We start from the raw sequence: 25,589 nt of genomic DNA on the forward strand, positions 1-25,589 counted from the left end.
GTTCTTATTGTTCCATCTGTATTTTAACAGGCTAAAATATATTTACCGTGTCAAAAATTAACATGTAGATGGAACTGTCAAAAATTAACGGTTCAACATGAAGCTCAGACTTTTCCTCAGTTGTTCCAGAAAACAGTATGCGTGTGAGAGTTCAGCTTCATTATCATTCTTGAATCTTAAGCAATACTGATTGCTCTATAGGCTAGCTATGCTGCTATAATGTGCAATGTGCATGTTATTAATGGACCTTTTTCTTTGTAAGCTCTAATTTTTTGTTTTTAGTATTTGTGCCCAAATGGTAATGAATGTCTTATTTGCTCCTTCCAAGTTTGATGACTGGTTCAATTTTGGTTGTACACAAATCAAATTCATAGAAGCCAAAACTGAGCTTTCAATATCCACTAAACAGATCATATTCATACAGAGACAGAAAGAGAGAGAGCTTCCAGAGTTTCAATCAGCATCTTCTTGAGCCTTTTAATATTCCATACAAGTTCCAATCGCCTAATGTGAATTTGTCCACCAGCAATGCTTTCAGCTTCTTATTTCAGTAGCATGTGGTCTTTATTCTCCTATCTTTTTGTACCATATGCAAATTGCTTAAACCTCCAAACATGGTGCGCGTAGGATTTGATTTTTAAACCTTTTGCTTCCACTGCCACAAAGAGAGAGAGTAATCAACTAAGGCATTCTTAGGCCTACCAATATGTCATCTAACCACATACGACAAAACAAAAATATAAACAAAGTCTAGCCACTACAAGGTTGCAAAATTAACATTCCAGGTCATCTATTAACTCTTCCACATTCTAGAAAACCCATCAAACTAACACTTGCCATTACTTCAATCAAGTATTGGTTGTATTGAAAATTGGTACCTAAGTTCCAGAGAGACCTGCAGTTGAGGATAGTGGACTAGTGGTCCTGTAAGATGGATATTTATTCTCGAGAATGAAGTCGATACCCACTATTAAAATTTGGGATTGATTCGTCCAACAGAGGCAACCAATTACATGGCGGAACCTTAGCCTAAGCTTCTTGCTTTTTCAGTGGGGATCGGTTACCACTATAATAATTGGAAAATGTCCAACTCTTTTACTCTCAATTTCATGGTCGTTATCTCTTTTTTCTTTTCTCAAGTTAGAGACGATAATATTGGATGAGACAGCAACGACAAGGACATCAACCGTTGCAAATAAGAAGGTAGGATTTCTAGTGGAATGGGGTCAAATTTTGTTTAACAAGTTGTCGTTCACTGGGCTACAGCTATATTTACCAGCACAGTAAGTTAGAGCTCCACCGCACTTCTAGTTGTAAATCCCAAGTTTTCGGTAACATCCCAAATTTTATCATTGTATATGCATACAATAGGTACGTAACGAAAAATTTAAGGAAGTAGTCGAGAATTAAGGGTAGATATAACTAACGACTATACCCTAGTAATAATATTCTCTTTGGAGAAGAAATCCAATAACTTTTTTTTTTTTAATATAACAAAGTTCTAAGCAGATCCTTAGTTGCCTTAAAACAAGGTCTATAGACAAGATTCATAAGAACCCACAAAGTAGAATCTGTGATGTGTGGAAAAGAAAAGATGGGAGGCACAGAAATAATTCATTCCATTGGACGAATACATCGCACAAAGATACAAACTGCAAATCTAAAATTTGTCAAGGGAATCTCACTAGAAATATCGAGAGCAATATGGCGAATAAGAAAAGAAGACGTTGAAAAGGAATTTAGAGCTGGCAAAATCCAATGATTGGCCAGTTCAGAGCCAGAGTTCTACCACACAAACCACTTATATTTTGCGGTTATTTATGATTTCACACCTCATGATTCTAGAAAGAGGCATACAAACCTAGCCATCGACTGAAAAGAACTAGTGAAAGAGAATTAATACTACTATGATAATCTAATGTTTGCTTATAGCAAAGACTACCAACTCATTTCTATGACAAATGATGACAACAACCATCATTACAAGATGCCAATTAGGGATGGCAATTGTACCCGCAAACCAGCAAACCCGTAAATTTGCCCAAACCCGTCCGATGCAGGTAATTTTATCCGTTGCGGGCGGGTTTAATATTATAAATAAAAACTCGCACATGGATGCGGGTGGATTTGGTATTAACCTTATATTCGGTGGATACCCGCATGGATATCCACTAGACCCACAATATTTTTTCTAAATATTTTTAATTTAATTTTAATCTAAAAATGTATAAAGAAAATAATGTTATTATTCAAATTACCAAATAGCCAAAGGCCTAAAGTTGTGTATGTGTGTACGTGGCCCATCTCCTATTTTAAAGTCGTGACCTAAAAGAAAACTAAATGCATTTTCCTTTGACTTAGCCGCACACCCATCTGACCATCTCTTATCTCTGTCTTCATTCAATCATTCTTTTTTTTTTTTTCAGCCGTGACCTTGTGACAGTGAGCCAGCGCCCTACACCCAACTTAATTCATGGATTATTATATATCTATTATAATTTTATACGTACTATTTTTCTTTAACTTAATACATGAATTATTTTATTATTGTAATTCTTTTCTTCGAATTAGTATTTGAAGATATTAATCTTAATTATTATTGTAGGCATTGTGTTAGATGGGTGCTTATGATGGTAACTGAAATGAATATTTTCTCTTCGAGCTTGTTTTAAATGATAATACGAAATGTAATTATTATTTTTAGATACTAGTTAGTGTTTTTCAAATAGATTTGTGTAATTTATACTTAAATTTGAGAATTTGTATTGGATTGATGTTAAAATTTTATTTTTTTATTTACATTGTTTAAATATAAAATTGAGTATGTTATATGAAATTTGAGGTTATTATTATAAATTTATATATTAAACATTTGTGATTTTAAATATAGAAACCCGCAAAAAAATCCGCCGGGTACCATTGCGGGTTTGATAATTGTCAAAACCTAATGCGGGTGGGTTTTTAAAAAAAAATTAAAATCTGCTCTGGGTTGCAGGTGGATTTGGTAATTTAAATTTTGTACGAATTTGGGTTTGGTAATGGCAAACCCGCTGCGGGCGGTGCCCATTGCCATCCCTAATGCCAATCATCACGTATCTCTTGGTTTTAAAAATATAACGATGTGTACAATGCCGAAAATGTTTCATTTTCTTATAAGCGGGTTAAATATTTAGGCCTTTCCAATTCTCACTATTCAGTCATCATTCCACCATACAAAAAAACACCGTGAATAAGTAGTGTTACGTAAAAATCCGGTCAACTATAGAATTAATTTAGGTGGGGGCGATATAATAAAAAGACAAATAATTAGCATGGTTTTACTCTTGGCTTACGTCAACGGGTAGTGAAAACAAATCTTTCATTAGGATCGCAATTACAATTAAACTCCCACTCTCTTCCTTACTTTTTTTCCATGCTTGTTCCCCAACTAAGAGAGACCATTTATTTATAGCTCTCTACAGATAGGATCCATGTCTAATTGAAACTCATCCTAATTGTCCTCTATCATTTAGGATTCTAATTATAAAATATTTTTTTATTTTCTAACTGATTCTATCCATGTCAAGCCTCATCTATTCTACTTCTGAACCAAGCAATATCCTTTAATTGTTGATTTTTATTTAACTGGCCTTAATACAACAATAGCTCCTCTACTTAGACTTGGTCTTTTTGGGTGGTCCATGATCTAAAATCGGATCTACAATCCCAATGGGCTTATGGTCCATGATTTATTTTGCTATCCCCTACTCTTGGGGTGCATGAATTCCAGCCCCCATCATTCTTGTGGAGCATGGCTCCTGCTCTCACTCTTGAGGGGCATAGTTACTACTCCCCACTTTTGGGGAGCATGATTTCTGCTGGTCCCTATTCTTGGGAAGCATGGCTCCTGCTCCCCACTCTTGAGGAGCATGACTTTTCAACTTCACTATTCCTGCACACTCTTTTGTTGACTTTTTATATGTTTTGTACAATAGCTGCTCCTCAGCTCTTAGTTTCTAGTTCCACTAGAATAAGAAGCATAAAAGCTCAAGTTGTTTCTCCCTCCATACTTTCTATATAAACCAATTTTTACACCATTCATCGATATCATTGAGTTTTCATCTCTTTGACTTTCACTTTTCCTAGTGAGTGTTTTTCTTTTGGAATTTTTAATGTCTTCAAATTCCAAAGATAATCCTAACTCCTTCTACCATGACTACTTTAATGATGAAGATTTTTATTATTCTATATCAACTGACCAACCACCCCTTATCCTATATCAAATGACTACTTTTATTATCCTATATCAAATTCCAAGGATAGTCTTAACTCCTTCTACCATGAATACTTTGATGATGATGATTTTTATTATCTTATATCAACTAACCAGCCACCCCTTACTGTAAATTTTACTCCAGCATTATTATCCTTAATAACCAAACCATCCTTAATAACCAAACCAACTTTCAATCTGATTCTGACTGGTCCATCGATGAGGCAGGGCATACGATATTTGAAAAATCCATATAATCGCTTAGAGTAAATACGAGATCCATAGTTCAATTGAACTTAAAAGCAAAACTAGTGAGCTTGCCAGTTAGCATTCTTCTGGGTCCGTCGCTTTTTACCCTAACTTTCTCCAATATGGCGTTAGGTTACCATTACACTTTTTTTTTAGATACATGCTTATCTGCTTTAACTGTGCTCCGGCACAGCTTTACCCCAATGTTTGGTACACCATAATTGGCGTGTATGTCGCATAGAAATTAAGAGGTTTCCTATGCTCTACATTTAGTCAATTTCAACGAGATGGCTCCTAGAAGGATTCTTGGCTTTTTGTCTTTGGGGATTGAGAGTTAATGAATTTTCGTGACATGTATCCTACGTATCGAGTTCCAATTAACTTTTTCACCCCAAGTAACTTCATAGGAAATCTTTGCAGAATATGTTTTTTTTACTCTATGTGCTTAATGTTCTTTATAATAGTGTCATAGAGCTATGCCTCTATCGATCTTGCTGAGCAAGGTTAGATCGACGAAGATTTAAAGACCCTGAAAAACTTGTGGTTCTAAAAATATCTTTCTCAAATAGGCTTTCTAACTACTTGGGACTTCCTGCTTCTGCTATTATTCCACTAGCAGGTGAGCTTCTCTTCAAGAATAACAATTTTTATGCTACATAAATATTGTAACATTTTACTTTTTTTTTTTTTTTTAACTATGCCTTCGGGAGACGACATTGTTAGGAAAAAGAAGAAAATAGACAAGTATTCAGCCTCAAAGATCAGTAGAAAACTCAGGAATAAGCCATCCTTTCAAGCTCTAGAATCATCACCTCAAGCTGTGGGATCATCCTCCCACGCAGTTGCAATTGTTCAAGGGTTGCACCAAAAACCTAAAACTGCATGAAAGAAGATCTTTTACCACATGAAAGGCTCATTAGTTGGTAAACTCACCGAAATTGACTAAATGCAGGCCTAGAGAACCCTCTTAATTTTCATGCAACACACATAGCAATCATAATGCACCAAACATTGGGACAAAACTGTGTTAAGAGCATAGTTGAGGCAAATAAATTGTACCTCAAAACTAGCCTCTTAATTTTCATGCAACACACATAGCAATCATGATGCACCAAACATTGGGACAAAACTGTGTCAGAGCAAAGTTGAGACATATAAATATGTACCTCAAAAAAGGGTGTAATGGTAACCAAACGCCATATCAAAAAAAGTCAGGGTGAAAAACAATAGCCCTAGAAGGAGGCTGACTGGTAAGCTCACTAGTTTGTACTTTTTTAAATTCAATTGAATTTAGGATCTCATATTTGACTCAAAGGGATGAGATGAATTTTTCAAATATCCTATTCCCTACCTTATCGATGGACCAATCAGAGTTAGACTAGAAGTTAGTTTGGTTAGCAGGGATATAATGCGGGAGTAAAATTTACAATAAGAGGTGGTTGGTCGGTTGATACAGGATAATAATTATCATCAGAGTAGTCATGGTAGAATGAGTTCGCATTATCCTTATAATTTGAAGACATTGAAAATTTTAAAAGAAAAACAAAATATACTCATCAGGGAAAGTGAAAGCCAAAGAGATGTAAACTCAACAATGCCGACAAATGGTGTAAAAGATAGTTTATATAGAAGGCATAAAGAAAGAAATGACTTGAGCTCTTATGCTTTTGATTCTAGTAGAAATAGAAATTAAGAGTTGGGGAGCAGCTGTTGTACAAAATGTGTAAAAAGTCAACAAAGGAGTGTGTGGAAATGATGAAGTTGAATAGTCATGCTCAACAAGAATGGGGAGCAGAAGCCATACTCCCCAGGAATGGAGACCAGTAGAAACCATACTTTCCAAGAGTGGGGACCGACAGAAGCCATGCTCCCCAAGAGTAGGGAGTAGAAGCCATGCCCCCTAAGAGTGGGGAGCAGGAGTCACCCTCCCCTAGAATGGAGACCAACAACTAAGAATAGGGACCAGCAACCATACTTCCCAAGAGTAGAAACCAGTAACCATGCTCCCCAAGAGTGTTTAGCAGGAGCCATGCTTTTTAAGAGTGGGGACCAAAGATCGTGCTCCACCAAGTGTGAAGACCAGAATTCATACATCTCGAGAATAGGGAATAGCAAAATAAGTTATAAATCATAAGCTCATGGGACCATAGACTCGGTCCCCATGAGCTTATGGTCCATGACTTATTTTGTTATTCTCTACTCTTAGAGCACATGAATTCTAGTCTCTACACTTGGTAGAGCACAATCTCTAGTCCTCACTCTTCGGAAGTATGACTGTGGTACCCACTCTTGAGGAGCATGGCTCCTAGTCTCCACTTTTGAGGAGCATGGCTGTTAGTCCTCATTCTAATTTTAGTCCCTACACTTGATAGAGCACAATCTCTAGTCCTCACTCTTCGGAAGTATGACTATGGTACCCACTCTTGAGGAGCATGGCTCCTAGTCTCCATTTTTTAGGAGCATGGCTGTTAGTCCTCATTCTTGGGGAGCACGGTTTCTATTGGTTCCCGCTCTTGGGGAGTATGACTCCTGCTCCCTACTATTGGGAAGCATGACTTTTCAACTTCACTATTCATGCGCATTCCTTTGTTGGCTTTTACACATTTTGTACAACAAGTATAAAACTTAAGGTAAGCGAAAACAAGAACAGAGTTTACATGAATATAAAGAAGATACAAAGGAAAGAACGATAATTTAGGCATGAAGGTCAACAACACTTCTGGAAGTTCCCTTTTCTCAACAAGTTCTCGAGAATATTTGGTAGATAAATATTTGTCTAAGTTGTTTAGCCTCTGGTATACAAGTTCCATGGCAAGAGCTGTTCCATATGAAAAGTTATTCTTTCTTTTTTTGGCTATAAATACAAATGAAAACTCTGATTCAACCATATTCTGAACAGAATACATAGACAAGAACCACTATATAAAAGAGAGATCTTTCAGAGGACCAAACATCAGTTCAGAAATCAGACACCACCGAGTCTAGTTTCTCACTATATCTTGGTATTTCGATTTACAAATCTAGTAATTCCTTTAAAGCTCAAGTCTGTGACAACAACATACTAATTCTCTGACGTCAGCGAATAAAGAAGACTGTGGCTAATTACATTAATAACTATTTTCTACCTAGCTGTCAAGGCTTCAGGGATCCGGATTGAAGTTTTCATAAATTTGCAAAACAAAAGACTGAGAGCCCAGCAAACTGTAACTGTTCTAGCCAAAAGCCTTGAAAATTAACACATAAAATCTAATAGTAAACCACTATATAATTGTATATTAAGAAAAACTCATAATTAAGCAGGGACTCTACATTGTATTCTTGAGTATGAAAGTGTAATTTACAATCTTGGGACACAGACTGAAAAAAGAATCAATGCAAAGTAAGTACTTTATCCGCATGCCTACCGCTTACTTGGCCAAATAAGCAATTGTTCTCTGAACCTTTAGCCTCAAGACTCTGAAAAGTACCATTTTGCTTGGCAGCTATTAGACTATATGCTGTCATACTTCAGGTGGACTTTCCTCATCAAACCATCGAGGAGGATCAAATCCGGACCCACCTAAAGAAAAATGAATTATTTCAGAAGTAATCTGGAAAAGCTCATATAGTAAGGAATTGGAAAAAAACGTCAACCTTGGCTAGAAAGAGCTATCCATTCAGTATAATTGTTAAAATTCATAAGGGCAAAGATGTGTAAGAATTGGTTTCTAGATTTCTCCTTTTTATTTTTAATTTTAGAAAGACAAACAACTTAACACTTATATTTAAATCTTAAAAAGAAAAACATGTTTTTCCATATTTAGACATTCAAGTCTATTGCGATCTCAGGCTAATTCAAAAATATCATATTAAAAAAAAAAAAAAACGCACGCTAGCATAATCTAGAGCAATATTTAGTTCATTATTTGCAACATCCAACCTCATTACACCACTAAATTGTACTTCTTTCTTCTTTATTGACATATGGCCCTCTAGTTATTGGCTTGCTCTAGCCAACAAGTTAGAAAAGGGACAAGTTTGAAATTTTATTGAAATATTCTCTTAGCTCACCACAAAATAAAATTTTTCTTAGGGTAAAAGGAATAAATAATGTGGGAAGAGAAAGGAATACCAGGTTAAGGTAAAAGAGGAGATATACATCACATTCAGAGAAACCATTGGGAATGAACATAAATGTCCTTAGTTCTATAGATCATGGTGTGATTCATTATATGATAGTAGTCTGTGTTTAATAAATAATTAAAAAATGAAAAAACGACAGATGTTAAGAGTTTTATTGGGAGTTGAATACTTTTAAGCTTCAAGGGAATGAACAGTTCAAAATCTGATGGATCTCCTAACCACACACAAAAAGAAAAATACTCAAGTCAACAAAGAGCACCTGAAAAAACCATATGGAGGATATTAATTATGGACCATTAAGAACTAGAAGCACAAAACTTGATGTCTTTGGTTTTAATTGAATGGCAAAATGAAAGCAAAAGAGATTGAGAACAAAAGTTCTAGATGAAACTTAATAAGTATGATGAGAAAATAAGAGTTTTTTGGATCTTGTCGAAAGCTTCAAAATGACATTATATGCTTAATAACTCTGACATTGGGAGCCTAATTATGTGTATCTGAAGGGGTGTCTTACATCATCAAAGAAAGTAGGTCTTTTATAACATACAAAACTCACGCCAAAAATACCAACCAGTAGTTCAAATGTTTATAGACTCGCAATCTGGCTACTAAAAATAGCTTTCTAACTTAAATAAGCTCTTTTAGCTCCTGCTCAAATAAAGAAGCAAAAATATCCAACTCTTGCTTCTCTAAGACCAAATCAATCTCGACAACCCCAGGACCATCTCTACTCTCCACCAAAGAGATAGATCCTGCGCTGAATACTGTCAAAATTTCCACCTTCTCTGGCCTTCCTCACCCAAAATCAGATTTGTAAGCATCAAAGCGGTTGGAGCCAATAACCCCAAGCCCCTGTGCTCCTTGTGCTACTGATTTCATCATGGGCATTAACTTCACAAGCTTTTCCTCAAATCCTTCTAGAGTTAATCCATCCTCTAACTCTTTGATCATATCACTTAACTTCTCTGCAACAAATAAAACTCCAGTTTCCTCCATGAAATCTCTAGTTTTTGCAACCATGGCACGAGTCCCAACACAATTACCGAAATAATTCATTGGGATTGGGAGATCCAAACACTTCCTATAATCTGCTGTGAACCCAAACAAAACATCTCTATTGTTTTCTGCTCCTTTGGCTTTAACCATGCAAGAGTATACATAAGCACCTGTAAGCACAAAAGTTGATAAATGTAGTTTGTCGAATTTTTTCACTTCATTTCCATTAACCTTATCCAAAACAGACAATATGTTATCCCTAAGTTCCTTAATATCTTCACATGTCAACACAAATGTAGCTTGAACCAAATTGTCCAAATCGACAAAGCTTGGCAAACTCTTCAAGCTTCGTTTGTTGGGATTGGTATCTGACACAGTAAAAGCTAACCAATTGTTAATGAACACCATGTCAATCCCCGTTGGATCTCTGATGACAGTCCGGTCAAACGATGGAGTAAGTTCTGGTGATAAAGAGGGGTTTTCTTCATCTTGTTTGCATTAAGAAGCCCAAGACTTCATAAACATTACTGAACTTCTTCCATCGAATATAATATGGTGAGTTGAAATGCCAATGCAAAACCCTTCATTTGGAAACATTGTTATTTGGATAGCAATTACCGCTGCTTTATCGTCAGAGGTTGACAACTGGGATGTCAAGGGTGTCAAAGGAAGAAATTCAACAGCTTCATGAATTGCATTTCCACAGAGATAATTGAAGTCGGTGTTAGACTCAGCAACAGTGACTGAAACACCGTCTTTGGGAAGTAGTAGATGGCTGGTTTTGCGGCATCTAAGGGCCACATGAGACTATCGGCAAGAGGAAGACAGTGAAGAAGAGTAATAGAAAGAAAGTGCTTAAGCTTGGGGAAAATTACTGAGTGGAAAAAATCAGCCGTTAAATCAGTGACCTGACAGAAGAAGAGGCGTTCTATAGGATGAAACTTGAACCAATATGTATCAAATAAAGTTAGAGGGAAAGAAAACTCAGTGGTTGAGCTGAAGAAAGGAGTGATTCTCGTAACCTCATGTATTTTCACTTTGTTATTAATGCTTTTTTCCATGATAGATTTAACAAGAAATTAAGAAGCAAGCTAAAACCCCTAGAAGCAACACTCTTGTACCGTGTTTAGAGCATTGATGTAGACTATATCATGAATTTGTCTCTTTTATGAATCCAATAAGCAATTCCAAGTGTAAAGTTGACAGAATCTTGGAACTGCTGAATTTTAAACCTAGGCCAAACATAAAGAGACACAAATGCACAAACACAAACAAAATGATAGTACTTATGAGTTAGACTAAAGAAAGAGTTAGATGGTTTTGAATATGACCTATTTTGCTATTTCTTATTTGTTATCAAAAAGTTCAATCCAAGAAGCTATTATTCTAAACCAACCAACGTAAACAACGGACAAAAGGGTTCCAAAAATGAATTTCAAAAAGGAGAATAAAGCAACTGAATTACCAAGAGGATTGCAGCGACAGAGACGCCAAGCAGTCAAGACAGTGCCCTTTACAACTCCATATTTCTTGTACGCTTGCATTGAGTACTCACTACATGTTGGCACATATCTACAACTCCTCGGCATCAGTGGCGAGATTTCCCCTGTTTTCACCAATACCCATTTCAATGATTTGATAGAATTCACCAAAAATTCAAAAATTAACAAGATAAAAAGCGAAAGGGACTTACTTTTGTAAAAGCTCAGCATAGATAGTGCAGCTCTGACTCCCAAACTATTGACCTCTTTATCATCTAATTAAAAATCCAAAACCCATCAAATTTCAGAGTCAAGAAGTTAAAATATTGAATTTTTTCCTTTTTTTCTGTCGAGAGAAGAGAGAGTGAGGGGGACCTCAGACCTTCTTGCGGAGTGTTCGGATCCGAGTCAGTGCCCAATCCACGGACGGTTACGATACGGTGCGTTTTGGTTTTCGCGGGAAGGCGAAAAGCGGAAATATGGTTTTGGTTTTTACGGTGATATTTGGATGAACTGAAATTAGGGTTCTGGAAATGAAGCGAGGTGGACAAGGGTTTGTTATGGCAGTTAAGTGAAACCGCCATTTCAACTGTCCAAGTCTTCTGTTGAGCTCATTTGCGCGCTCACTTTGCGATTTACTGATTTAGAGTTTTTTTTTTTTTTTTTTTTTTTTTAAAGTTGGATGAAACGACGGCGCTTACGTAACTTAGAGACAACTGCAAAACAAAAATTCAAAAGAAGTGAGCACCCGAGTATCAAATCAAACTAATGTGTGACGTTGAGATATCGCTCTAACAGTCGTTTTAGTCTCCAGTCACGGATTCGAATTTTAATGAGTGAAGTAATTTTTTTTTTAATATTAATTATACATTAAATTACTATATTATACAAATATTAATAATTATTATTATTATAACAGATATATTATGTTAATATTTACAATCAAGTATACATAATTGAGACTTATATTATTATATTAAATTCTATAAAATACATATCCAGACAAATAACCTCTCACTTTTATACTCCACTCGCATTTCGCAATAAAAAAAAATTTATAAATATTAAGAACATTTAGCCCCCTCAATACTTTTGTGGGAACTTGAACTATTTAAAAAATTAAAAAAAAAGAGAGAGAGAGAAGTCCTTTTTCAGCGCTTAATATATTTTATATTTGATCTTACCTTAGGAGAAGCTTGAAAATCAAAAGCACCGAATCCACTCTATTCATCCATGTGAAAAGTTCCAATACCAATAGACAACTATCCAATGCAAGTGCGGAGAATATCTTTCGCATAAAATTGTTTTACACCAGCTTTTAGAAATCTTCGGCATTCATTTATTCATTCCCCTTTTTAATACAAGGCATTACAGTTTTCTAACATAAAAACTCAGGAGGAGAATGGCGACTGAGACTCAGAAACGAGTAGTAATTTGAGAAAAGAGAGCTTTAAAATCCTTTGTGGGTGTGCCAGTTCCCTCAGGCTTTGAGGCCAGATCAAATGCCTTAAATTTGGCCTCCTCAAACTGTAGTGCCTGTTGAGGGAGAACAAAAAGCGCATGTAAATAACCACTCACATTACTCTAAAAAGATTGAGATTATCTTGAAATAAATTAATGTGCATTCTTGCATTAGCACAATTCTTATGTTCATACCTGAATGCAGACTTCGGCAACATCGGCCCTGGCAATTGTCCTTGTTTCTGTCTGAAGAAGTTCATCATCCTTACCGACAAGCAATTCTCGGATACCACCTTCTTTATCCTGAAGGCCTCCGGCCCTAGACAATAAACAGAAGAGTCTCAGAGGTCTAAAATTAAATAACTAATAACTTACAATGAGCAACATGTTACTTCAATAGCTTGCCAAAATCACCACCCTTGCATTGGTTTCAATTTGAGGTCAACCTGAGCTAATCTACCCTGGGATGCATCTCATGTCTCAAATCTATGCGAGCCTGCCTCTGTGTGTGTGTGTGTGAGTGAGAGAGAGAGAGAGAGAGAGAGAGAGAGTAACTGAGAGCAATTTATTACATATTTACAGTAGCCTTTTGCACATCAAATGCACCAAATTGGGAGGAGGGATCATCAAATGATCTTTTCTTACCCAAAACTTTCAAGAAATATATGATGATTTGTATATCGAAGAAGCCATTTGAGTTTAGAAACTATTGTTTGAATCAAAAAACAGAATAATGGAATTGTGAGGCGTTGTTTCAAAACTTTTGTTTGAAGACAACTAGGTTGATGTGTGTGTGTTACACCCTCCAAATTGATTGGCGTCTATTACCCAACCCGATTCTCAAGGTGGAGATACACTTCACAACACACTCCTTGGATATCCACCACTTCGTGATAATTGTACTGGACTTTTGCTTAGAAAAAATTTAGGATTAAGAATGAGTAATGATCTAGTGGGTAACATTGCTCACATTATGGTGAGCGACACTATTACATAGTGTTATCAAGTTAATCCACAACTTCAACACTATTAGTAGCAAGTCACAGAATTATGGTACACTTCAACACTATTAATAGCAAGTCACAGAATTATGGTACGTGCCTGTTTGCTCACCATATGTTGGGCGAAATTGCTCACTATATATAAAAGGGACAGGGCAGATACAGCAGTCAACTTTTTCTTTTTCTTTTTTTCTTGCCCATGCATAACGATTTGACACAAAATTCTAACTATCATATTAAAGCTTGATTCAAGGTTGAAGGATGAAATGGATTTTTTTTTTTTTTCATTAATGGACCCCACTAATTATACTTAGTACTCTCTTCAATTTTTCTTTCCTCTCAACCTCAGTCCGTTGTTTTATGTTATCTTTCTTCAAAATGTTTTTTTCTTTCTCAGACCGAAGAGAAAAAAAATTTGTGGTAGAAGAATCACAAATGTGCATAGAGAAAAGGAAATAAAAAATGTTGTTATGTGATGATAAATAAATAGTAAATAATGCTTCAAGATTCAACACTTCCAGTCCTCTTAAAAAGAGGACAAATAGACATTGCCAAGTTTGGCAGATACAACTAATCTTATTATTTTGATGAAACAGTGCCTCACAGTTAAAGTTGGTATCAAATAGATTAAAAATAATGAGAAAAGAAAAGAAAATTAATAATCGTCCCACAGATGAACCATCATTTTCCTCAGCCTAATTGACTAAACATCATAAGAATTTATCATATTTTAAGAGCTTTAACAAATTGTCAATCTGTAACTAAAAGGGTTTATCAAAAAGTTAAATTGATAGAGTAATGTGGAACAACAAGCAAATTCATCCACCCAAATGGTCTAAAAGAAATAATTTTCTTTTTCTTCTTTTAAGTTTACAATGCTTGTTCTCTTCTCTGTAAGAAATTTTTGAAAGAGAAATACTATAAAAGGATCAACAAAGAGATGGAAGAGCAGACTTAATTATTCCTATGGAATTGAACCATATGCAGAGATCAATCAACTGGGTGATTCTCTAAGAATACATTAAGTCCATAAATTAAATTAGATTATGTAGTAAAAAGTTGTATGGAAAACTATTTTTCATTTTTCTTCTACTTGTACCAAAAAAATTTAAAAAAAATATCTTTTTCTTACGACATGTGAGATTTAAATATTTGAAATTTTACATATAATATTTGCAAAATAGAATGTGGGACCTACACTCAAGCTGCAGTTTAAGAGAGAAAGCAAGTATTGTGCTTTTTCACATTTGTAAGAGAGATTGAAAACCAAATAGAACTCATTTTCATAGAACACAAAATCTTAGTAAAAAATAAGGCTTCCCAACCAAGTTGTACCTTTTTTCTCTTTTTGTAAAATTGAAAACAATTGGCAAAAGAGGGGAAGGGGGGAAGCAGTTTTTTTTGTTTTTTTACTAATAGTGTTTTCTTTGACAAACACGAAAAAGAGTTAAACATGTTCAGTAGACTTTACTTTTGAATCAATTCTGTTTTTATATGAAAATTAGTAGTATACATTTTTTTTCACTTTTTCTTTACAAATGCAAAACACAAAAATTTATTGGTCCCACCTTATCAACAAAACAAATTATTCACAAATGCAAAACACAAAAATTTATTGGTCCCACCTTATCAACAAAACAAATTATTCTTTCTATTTTTTGGTCCCACAAGAATAATAGAAAAGAAAAATCATAGAACTATTTGTATGATTACATTATAGTTGTTTTTTTTCTATTTTTAAGTAATGTTTTAATATTACATTGAAGTTATACTTTTCTAGTTTTCTATCTAAATATGTTTTTTTCCCCATTCCACACGTTTTTCAAATTTCATTAATTTTCTTGAAAAATAAAGCTATTATGATAATAAACATGAATTATAATTTGAATACCTTATAATTGTGTATGGAATACCAGAGTCAGCCAAATACTGCTCAGCCTTTCTTTTCCAAACCTGTAAACAGAGCATAATTAAAACAGCAGTTCTCTTCGAAAATTGTTTACCCCCTCTGAAAAAGAAAGATAGGCATAACAACAAAGGGGAAAAACTAAAAGATAGATTCATACAACAAACAAGGAATGACTCTAACAAAACATAGACTAAATATCTACAAGTTATTAATCTAAAAATATATAAGAAAAGATTACGAACCAATATATTGCCATTGCCCAAACTGTTCAAGGGATGATTAAGATTTGTTCCTCCCATCGATCCAACCAACACAATTTGCTTCACTCCAGCAGCCTTAGCTGTTCATGAAAATTGTTTAATTCATCTACTATTTAATTTTGCGAAAAAAAAGTAAAACGAAGTATTTTGAATTAATGAAAAGAAAGAAAGTAGATACTCACCAGCATCAATTTGATTTTTCTGACCAATCCAATCAACCTAAGAAGCAAAAATATCTCATTAAAGTAAGGAAGAAAACAAGGAGAAAAAAATAAATGTCAGAATTCTCAAACAAGAATACACGTAAATATTACCTGTTCAGGATATGCACCCTCTTCAAAGTAGAACTCAGGCCTTCCACCTTTGGCAGGATCAAAATCAGGTTTCATCTTTGGTACTGCACTTGTGAGAATTATGAGAGCATCGATTCCTTGGATTGCAGGAATGATGCTATTAGAGTCCCTTATGTCACCAATAAAAAGATCATCTGCTCCGCCAATTTTCTGCTTGCTCTCCTCAGTTCTGACCAAACCTCTAGCAGCATATTGCTCTGACCTCTCCTTTAATTTCTTATAAACTATTTGACCTGCCGAAGTCCGCAATGGGAAGATGTCAATAGAGAAAAATGAAGAGAAAAGAAGAAGAAATGATAAATTGATGATCCATAAGACAAGAAGGAACTATGTATGTCTTTATCCTTTTCATTTCTGCAGAGAAAGCAACTATATGTCATACCAGAATAATTCAAATGTTAGTGAAACTTGTATTCATGTTATAATCAGAGAATATACACAGATCGATGATTACTACACCGCAATAATCTAGTGAATTAACAGAAAGTCCCAGATAGACAACAAAACTCAAGCATTGTCGTTTGTCAAATGTCCATTTGCCATTTGGTACAATGAAATCAATTCCATCTAATAAATAAAAAGGCATCAGGCAATCATATGTCACCAATTGGATATCTGACAGAAATGTAAAATTGCAAGAATATGTAGTTTTTTTTTTTTCCTCAATCCCTTAAAATTCACCATGTAACAAGCTTGTTAATCATTTAAACTGACTTCACTTTTATGGAATGAGCAAAATGTACATACCCAATGGATTAAAATTACTTTTGGTGAATGGGAATTCATCAAAATCAGCAAGCTAGCTAAAAATGCAAAGGAAGCCACAACAATAGACCAGTGTGAGGAGACAAAACTAGATCATAAGTCATAAAAAGAGATGGCATCCAGATCCAGTTGAACTGATCAACCAATGAAACGGAAACCAAACAACCAACTTTGACAAGCTTATCTCAACCAACAGCACCAATTCTAGGCCTGTAACCTGCCTGCGTATTTAGAGCCTAATTGTAATTTTACCTCATCAAAAATTCACCACAAAATCAAGAAAAAGGAAAAAAACAAAAAATCTCATACTGTTGAGTAGGTAACTAACAAGCTCATGTTGGCTAAGTTTCAACTACGGAAACAGTTTTGCTTAGTCACTGTTTTGCAGTGATGTACTAAACAGACTGTTAAACATAACAATTAGGCTCCTAATCCATCAACTCAATTGTATTCAACAGATTTTAAAATTTAGAATTAAGAAAAGCTTACGCACTCTGACGCCAGCGAAAAATGATCACGGGATATAGGATTTTATAGCAAGCTAAAAAATGACAATTAATTTGGATAATCACATAATTAAGAAAACAAAAAAAAGGTAAAAAATTACCGGTTCGACCACCAGCGCCGGTGACAAGAACGGTACTCTTAGCCATCGATAAAACTTTGACTGCTTCGGTTTTACTGACGCAACTCCTTCGGTATCTCGTTCTCGGAAGTGATGTTAGTGAAGAAGGAGAATAGCGAGCGCGGAAAGCGTGAGAAGAAAATTCTGGAAGGCTGTTGAGGAATGGTATTGATGACGCCACCTGACGGCATTTATTACGAGAGTGACCAATGCTGCCTGATGGTGACGATGCGGAAATGAATGTGACGCGTGTAAGCGTAGCCATTGATCAAGAATTAGCTTACTTGTCCATCCGGCCGTCAGTCAATCACAGGAGCGAAACTGTGACGAGCGACGCGCAACTGCCCCTCCTTTTTCCTTCGTAGCCGTTAATCAATCAGGTTGGTTGGTTGGTTGTTACATTGATTTTCTTATCCTCTTCTCTCTGATGTCACCTTATCTCTTGTCGTAAGTTTTTTCCACTCACCATTTTTTACCACGCGCTGCTCCACAGTTTTTGATAATCTGACTAATTAAGACTACTCAAAGTTGATTATATTCGTATTACTTCGGTTTTTTTTTTTTTTTGGAATAGTATTAGCTCGTCAGTCATTAATGATTAACACCGTTTGATTGAAGATTAGTATAATTGATTTGGTAGCATTAGCCATTCAAAAAAAAAAAAGAAAAGGATTTGGTTGCATTAGATTTTGATGCCAAAATTGACTCTAATTAGGCGTTTAAGTAATCGAGTTGAATTTAAAGAAATTCATTTGATTTTTGTTCAATTTTACAGACTTCTGCGGTTGGCCAAGTCTATAAACTGCTATTAAAGCCCAATTGCTTTAACCCCTTGCTAGTGGTTCCTGATCGAGCCCGATCTCGAGTGGGCCTTCCTCCTTAAGGCCCATAAGGCGGCCTTTTGTTTCAGCCCGTTAGGGGTACAATACATGCTAGAGCACGTACCCGCTGGCCTCCCCTTTCTTTAACAAAGGAAAAATAATCCGACCATTATTTTTTTTCTTATATTTGCAGTGGACCTCCCTAGTAACCATGTTGAGACTAGAGATTCTAAAATTTGACACGATCCGATTATTTGATACTAATATAATATAAATAAATGGGTATAGTCTATTAAATTTGACACAATTATTAAATGGGTCGAGTCCGAATCGACATGATTTTTTTTCATGTTGGGTTATGATTAAATTTCTTAACTCATTTAGCCGATCAATGACACGATTATATTTTTCTTTTTAAATTAATTTCTAAGTTTTTATCATCAAAATTTAAATATTGGACATAATTCTCTCTTTTTATTTTTATTTTTTTGGAATGATAAACATATATAAGTGTTTTATTTATAAAATTGCATACAGATTTAGAACTTAATAGTGTAAATGTGTAAAATATTGGTGCACATATATATTTTATGACATTAATATATAGTATTATTTTCATATATATAATTAAAACTTTAATAGTGTAAATGTGTAATAGTTTAGAGTGTGTGTGTGTGTGTGTAACATTTGTTAAATATATAGATATTTTAGAAAACCTATTTATTTTTCAGTGTCAGGTTTGGGTCTTAATATTTTGACATGATTATTGAATGAGCCGTTTTTAGGTTGACCAAAATTTGACACGACACGGATATGACCTGACGACCTATTTTGACAGTTTTAGTTGGGATCACGGGCTGAACCACTGAAGCCCCTCCTATGTTATGATTTTTTTTTCTTTTAAAATGTATCTTAAGCCTCTTTTGAAGGAGTTAAATAAAAAAATGGGTGTTGTAAATTGTGGATTGTGGATGTGGATTCCACCAAATGGAAGTGGTCTTTCCATTAATGTTTTTATATTATTAAGAAATGTAAGTGTTCCTTCCACTAATGCCTATATATTGCTCTTTCTCCACTAATAACATTACAATTCATTTAGCTCCTCGAAACAAACTTATCCATTGCCTCAAGCTTGCTTCTGTTGACATGTTTATTGTTATGCCACATGTGTACCAAGAGGTGTACCAATTGAAAAAGTTTTACATTCAAATTTATAACACATTATCAGCACGACCTCACTCTAGATATGGATTTCAATAAAATATTTGATGGAAAAATTTATTTGATTGACAGTGCAACTACACATACGATTCTTCGAAACAAGAGGTATTTTTCTAATTCAAATTTAATTAAAGCATGTGTGAATACAATATCAAGTTCAGTAGATCTTATTAAAGGTACAAGAAGATCAATGATCATATTAACGAAAGGAATTAAATTAGATATTTATAATGCTCTATATTCACCTAAATAAAAAAAAATACTTGGTTTTAAAGACATTCATCATAATAATTTTGATATAGAGACAATGAATGAGAATAATGTAGAATATCCATACATTACTTCTAATATGCTTGGAAATAAACAAATATTAGAAAAGATTTTAATTCTCTTATCTGCCGTATATTATACAACGATAAAATTAACAGAAAGTTATGTAGTCATTAAAGGTATAAATTATATGATCCAAAATCTTTTATACTTTGGCATCATTGTCTTGGTCACCTAGGATCAACAATAATGCGTGCAATTATTGAAAACTCTTTGGACACGCATTGAAAGATTTGAAAATTTTATTGTCCAATGAGAATAATTATACTGCCTGTTCACAAGGAAAATTAATAATTAGACCATTACCCAGTAAAATTAATTCTGAATCTCAATCATTTTTACAAAGGATTCAAGGAGATATTTATGGATTTATTCACCCACCAAGTGGTCTATTTTGATATTTTATGATTTTGATTGATGCATCTGCACAATAGTCACAAGTTTGTTTATTATCTACACGTAATGTTGCATTTGCAAGATTGCTCGCACAAATAATCATGTTACATGCACAATTTCTAAATTATCCAATCAAGACCATACGTTTAGATAATGTTGGTGAGTTTCTTAAAAAACATTTGATGATTACTGCATGACAATCGGGATTGATGTAGAACACCCAATACCACATGTGCATCCTCAGAATGGATTAGTATAATCTCTCATGAAACGTCCATAGGTTGCTAAAATTTTATTATTACGAAGTCAATTATCTATTTCAACATGGGAACATGCCATTTTGCACAATGTGGCATTGATCCACTTGAGGCCTATTGCCTATTATGAATATTCCCCATTGTAATTAATATTAGGACATTAACTAGATATATCTCATTTATGCACTTTTGGTTGTGTAGTATAATTGCTGATTGCGCCCCTACAATCTATTAAAATAAAACCCCAATATCGATTGAGAATTTATATGGGATTTGACTCACCATCTATTATTAAATATCAGGAACCATTTATGGGTGATATATTTACCGCATGATTTGTGGATTGTCATTGTTATGAGAGAAATTTTCCTATATTGAGAGAAAGAAAAAAGATCCATGAGGTTAGGCATGATCTTTTAGTGGAAAGTGACCCGTCTGTCTCATTTATATCCATACACATCTTAAAGTGAAAATGAAGTGCATAGGATAGTTCATTTGTAATAAATTGCATAACAATTACTAGATACATTTACAGATGTGGTAAAAGTAATGAAAGCATATATATCAACTGCTAATGTGCCTAGTCAAGTCATTATACCTGAAAAACAATTAATGAAAAGTGCAGCTGAAGAATTGCATATGGCACGCCGAAGCATGGTAGACCAATGGGTTCAAAAAATAGTGTTCCACGAAAAAGAGAAATAATTAAATAGGGTTATATTGCAAACAATATTAAAAATCTAAAAGAAAAAATTGCTTCAAAAGAGCAAATGGTCTATGAAAAAACTAAAAACCCTAACAATAGCAAACTCTTCATGAAGAACAAAGCCTTGAAAAGGCACTTGAATATAGAAATAATAAGATTTCTGTTGATTATACACAGGTTAATCTATTGAATAGGCATTTAGTCCTTGATGAGACCAAACAAACTGAAAGACCTCTTGAAAATGAACATGCCCAAGATATGGCACAAGCCCTAAAAGTGGTTGGAAATAAAGAAATTATCATCAATAATGTATTTGTATTTACAATAGCCACTGACATTGTAAATGATCATAATCTGCAAACCATTGATGAATGTAGACTGATGCATGATTTGTTTAAGTGGAAAGAAGCAATCCAAGTAAAGTTGACTTCTTTAGCCAAACGTGAAGTATTTGGACCTATATTGTAAACACCTGAGGGTGTCAAACTTATAGGGTACAAATGGGAGTTTGTATGGAAACATAATGAAAATGTCATAAAATATAAAGCACGACTTATTGTGCAAGGTTTTTCATAGAGACTTGGTATTGATTATAATGAGACATATTCTCCAATAACGTATGTAATTACATTTTGATTTTTTAATTGGTTTGACTGTATCAGAAAATCATGATATACATCTCATATATGTGGTGACAACTTATTTAAAATGCCAAAATCTTGTCAGTCATCATATCATAGCTTATATTCAATAAAGCTATAAAAAGATTTGTATGGATTAAAACAATCTAGACACATGTGGTATAATCACCTCAGTGAATATTTGATAAAAGAGGGTTATGTTAATAATTCTATCTGTCCATGTGTTTTTATAAAACAATCATAATCTAGTATTGTTATTGCTATAGTTTATGTTGATGATTTGAATTTAATAAGAACCCTCTAAAGAGCTCCAAAACACAGCTGACTATTTGCAAAATGAATTTGAAATGAAAAATTTGGGAAAACTAATTATTGTCACGAGTTGCAAACCAAGCACAAACCTAATGACATCGTTATCCATCAGTCAACTTATATTGAGAAAATTTTAAAACGCTTTAACATGGATAAAGCTTACCCACTAAGTACCTCAATGATGGTTCGATATCTTGATCCTAAACAAGATCTATTTCGTCCTAAAAAGGAGGATGAATAGATATTTGGTCTTAAAATATCATGTCTAAATGCAATTGATGCTATAATGTATTTAGCACAATGTACCAGATTGGACATAGCATTTTTTGTTAACTTGTTAGCTAGATTCAACTCCGAACGAGCTAGAAGACACTTGAATAGTGTTAAACACATTTTTTGTTATCATCGAAGAACAATTGATTTAGTTTTATTTTATTTTAATAAATTAACAAAAAAATCTAGATCTTGTTCGTTATGCTGATGGAGGTTATTTATTTTGTCCACATAAAGCTCATTCACAAACAAATATGTTTTTATGTTTAATGGTATAACAATTTCTTGGAAGTCTACAAAACAGACTTTTGTTGTAACATCCTCTAATCACTCTGAAATTCTTGCAATACATGAAATTAGTCGAGAATACATATAGTTACGATCTGTAATCCATCATATTTGAGGTATTTGTAGAATATCTTCATATTCAAATATCCTAATAGTGATATATGAAGATAATACTGCATGTCTAGCTCAACTTATTAAAGGATATATTAAAAGGGATAGATCAAAACATATTTCGCCCAAATTCATCTATACTCATGAGTTTCAACAAAGTAAGAAGATTAATATCAAACAGATACGCTCAACGAGTAATTTAGCTGACATATTTATAAAAGATTTACCAACATCTACATTTGAGAAAATAATATATGGTATCGACATGTGTCGCTTCAACAAACTATTAGATTAATACATGTTGCCATCAAGAGAAGTACTCATCAGCAAGAGCACTCTCAAGAGGAGCGCAATCTTATAAGAGAAGAACCATAATTTAAAGCACAACCAACATTATCAGGGGGAGCATATTTTGAAGAAAAGAATTATATAATCATTTTTTAACGTTCATTGTACTCTTTTTCTTTCAATTAGGTTTTGTTCTACTGGGTTTTACTAGCAAGGTTTTAACGAGGCAGTATTAAGCACATCTAATAATTAAATGGTGAATCCAAGGAGTGTTGTAAATCATTGATCGTAGATGTGGATTCCACCAAATAAAAATGCTACCTCCATTTATGTTCTTTTAAGGCATGTTCAGTATCATTTTCATAAGCTTGTTTTCATTTTTGTTTTGGAAATACAAATTAAATACTTGTTCGGTCAATTAGATTCACAAAACAAATTATAAAACAAAGAATTCATATTTTAATTTATAGGTATAAGACTAAGAACATGTTAAACACATTCTCAATTAATCACAAATTATATTACAAAATAAATTATAAAACAAAATTCTATGTTTCTTTAACCACCCTCTGATAATCCAGATTTAAATCTGCACTCTCTCACTCCGTGAATACTCTTCTTCTTCATCCACAATTGACCGTCACACCTCTCTCCATGTCACTGTTCTTCAAGCAGAATCGACTGTTGTGTTGAGAGAGAAAGTTGCCACTGCTACGTCTCGGCTCGGTGTGGTACTACTGGTGCATATATGCTCTATTGCTGTTGTAATTTAGCATCAACGACTGCTGCTAGGTTCAGAGAGAAATCTGATGCTACAGCTGCAGCATCTTGGCTTCGTGTGGTGGTGGTGCTCGTCTCTTTTCTGATTTAGCTGGTGCTGTTGGTGCTACTACTGCGACATTTATTTGGGTAACTTTTGCTTCGTCTATTTTGTTCATATGATTGTAAATTGATTTTTTTTTTTGGTTTTTGCTCATATAGTTGTTAATTGATTTTATTTTTCTATGTTTTGTTCATATTATTGTAATTGATTTTTTTTTTTAGGTTTGTTCATATGATTTTTAATTGATTTTATTTTTCTGAGTTTTGTTCATATGACTGTTGATTGATTTTATTTGTTCTTTTCTTTATTTGTTGTGATTTCATTTCTCTTTGGGATAAATTCATAAAGTATTGAGTCCAAATTGTTTTTTAAGTTAGATAGCTATTTACAACTTAATTCTAGACTTAAACATGACTTTGGTAGTTACATAACTTAAATAACACGACTAAAAAGTGTATTACTCCCAAGTATAAGAGTGTCTAGTTATAATATAACTCGGTGAGTCCGGGGTCGAACCACAGAGAATTTAAAATATAATTGTCAATTTGTTAAATAAAGAAAATTAGTTGCAAGAAAAGAAATCACTCGAAATCAATTTAAAAATATGCTAAGGTTACAAGATCCACTCTCAATATTCAAACTATAATTTTAATACTCTCTCATTTTTCTATATTTTGCCTCACTTTAACCAGTTAATTATTATATCATTTAATTTTGGGAAATTATCATTCATACATCCTAAGATTACATTGTTATCAAAATTACTACAAAACTTTTAGAGTGTATCAGTCGTCCACCCTTAGATGACAAAATATATCTCCCAACCACCATTCTGTCAACTGCCGTTTACAACTTAACAGAATTGAAACAAAATGATGATATTGCCCTTAAACATGAAATTAATGTTAAAAAGGCAAGACTGCCCCAAAGATGAAACAATGCCAAATGTAGCCGTTGGACTCAACAACGGTAACAATTTTGGCTATATAATGAGCCAAAAACAGCAACACAAACCTCATTGAAAGCAAGTAAAAATTAGCAACTCTTTAACAACAACAAATCATCACACACCTCATTGAAAGAACCCAAATTAGATACTCCTCAACAACAACAACAACACACACCTCATTGAAAGAAATAAAAAAATTGCTACTCCTTAACATCAATAAATCAACAGCACATTTCCTTGAAAATGGCCTCCAGTGAAGCATCAAGTTCTGGTGTTAGTAGATTTAAAAGATATAAAAAAGTGAAATGTCAGTCAAAATATTGCAAGTGTGACGTGCAAGCAGTGGTCATGGTGTCAACTACATTGCAAAATCTTAATGCATTGTTTTGGTCATGCAGGTGGAAGCATTGTGGAGTGAAGCACTGTGATTTTTGGGAATGGTTCACTATGAAATCTCTCATATATCCGACTACTAATGATGAGATGGCATACGAGCAAAACCTGAAGCTAAATGATGATGTGGTGAAAATAAAAAAGAGGTTGAAACTCATTGAAGGAAGGCTTAAATATATCTTAATTCTGTTGGTGTGTGTATTTGTAACTGTCTTTATGAGAAAGTAATATGGCTTGTAATAAAGTTTCAATAGTAATGGATTAGCTCATGTAATGTTCCTAACAAAATATATCCTTAACAATAAT

General features: G+C 34.0%; 2 protein-coding genes and 1 long non-coding RNA gene across 3 annotated transcripts; all 3 read right to left on the minus strand.

Annotated features, from left to right (window-relative positions):
* Window positions 1-9,141: 9,141 nt before the first annotated feature.
* LOC102622466 (UPF0161 protein At3g09310) lies at window positions 9,142-11,685 on the minus strand. The gene is made up of 4 exons (XM_006480777.4): window positions 11,483-11,685; window positions 11,313-11,375; window positions 11,085-11,225; window positions 9,142-9,789 (listed from the first exon to the last, which is right to left on the minus strand). Exons 1-4 carry the CDS (start codon window positions 11,682-11,684, stop codon window positions 9,419-9,421), a joined length of 777 nt encoding a protein of 258 aa, XP_006480840.1. The 5' UTR covers window position 11,685; the 3' UTR covers window positions 9,142-9,418.
* Window positions 11,686-12,296: 611 nt separating this feature from the next.
* Window positions 12,297-17,885, minus strand: LOC102622764 (uncharacterized protein At5g02240). The gene is made up of 7 exons (XM_006480778.3): window positions 17,457-17,885; window positions 16,046-16,317; window positions 15,914-15,950; window positions 15,714-15,811; window positions 15,454-15,515; window positions 12,757-12,880; window positions 12,297-12,636 (listed from the first exon to the last, which is right to left on the minus strand). The coding sequence occupies exons 1-7, from the start codon at window positions 17,737-17,739 to the stop codon at window positions 12,517-12,519; spliced, it is 996 nt and encodes a 331-aa protein (XP_006480841.1). The 5' UTR covers window positions 17,740-17,885; the 3' UTR covers window positions 12,297-12,516.
* LOC127903026 (uncharacterized) lies at window positions 14,169-15,447 on the minus strand. The gene is made up of 2 exons (XR_008055781.1): window positions 15,188-15,447; window positions 14,169-15,130 (listed from the first exon to the last, which is right to left on the minus strand). It is a non-coding gene; the product is annotated as an uncharacterized LOC127903026 (long non-coding RNA).
* Window positions 17,886-25,589: the final 7,704 nt, after the last annotated feature.

Source organism: Citrus sinensis, chromosome 6 (genome assembly GCF_022201045.2).
Source record: "Citrus sinensis cultivar Valencia sweet orange chromosome 6, DVS_A1.0, whole genome shotgun sequence".
In the NCBI taxonomy this organism is placed as follows: Eukaryota; Viridiplantae; Streptophyta; class Magnoliopsida; order Sapindales; family Rutaceae; genus Citrus; species Citrus sinensis.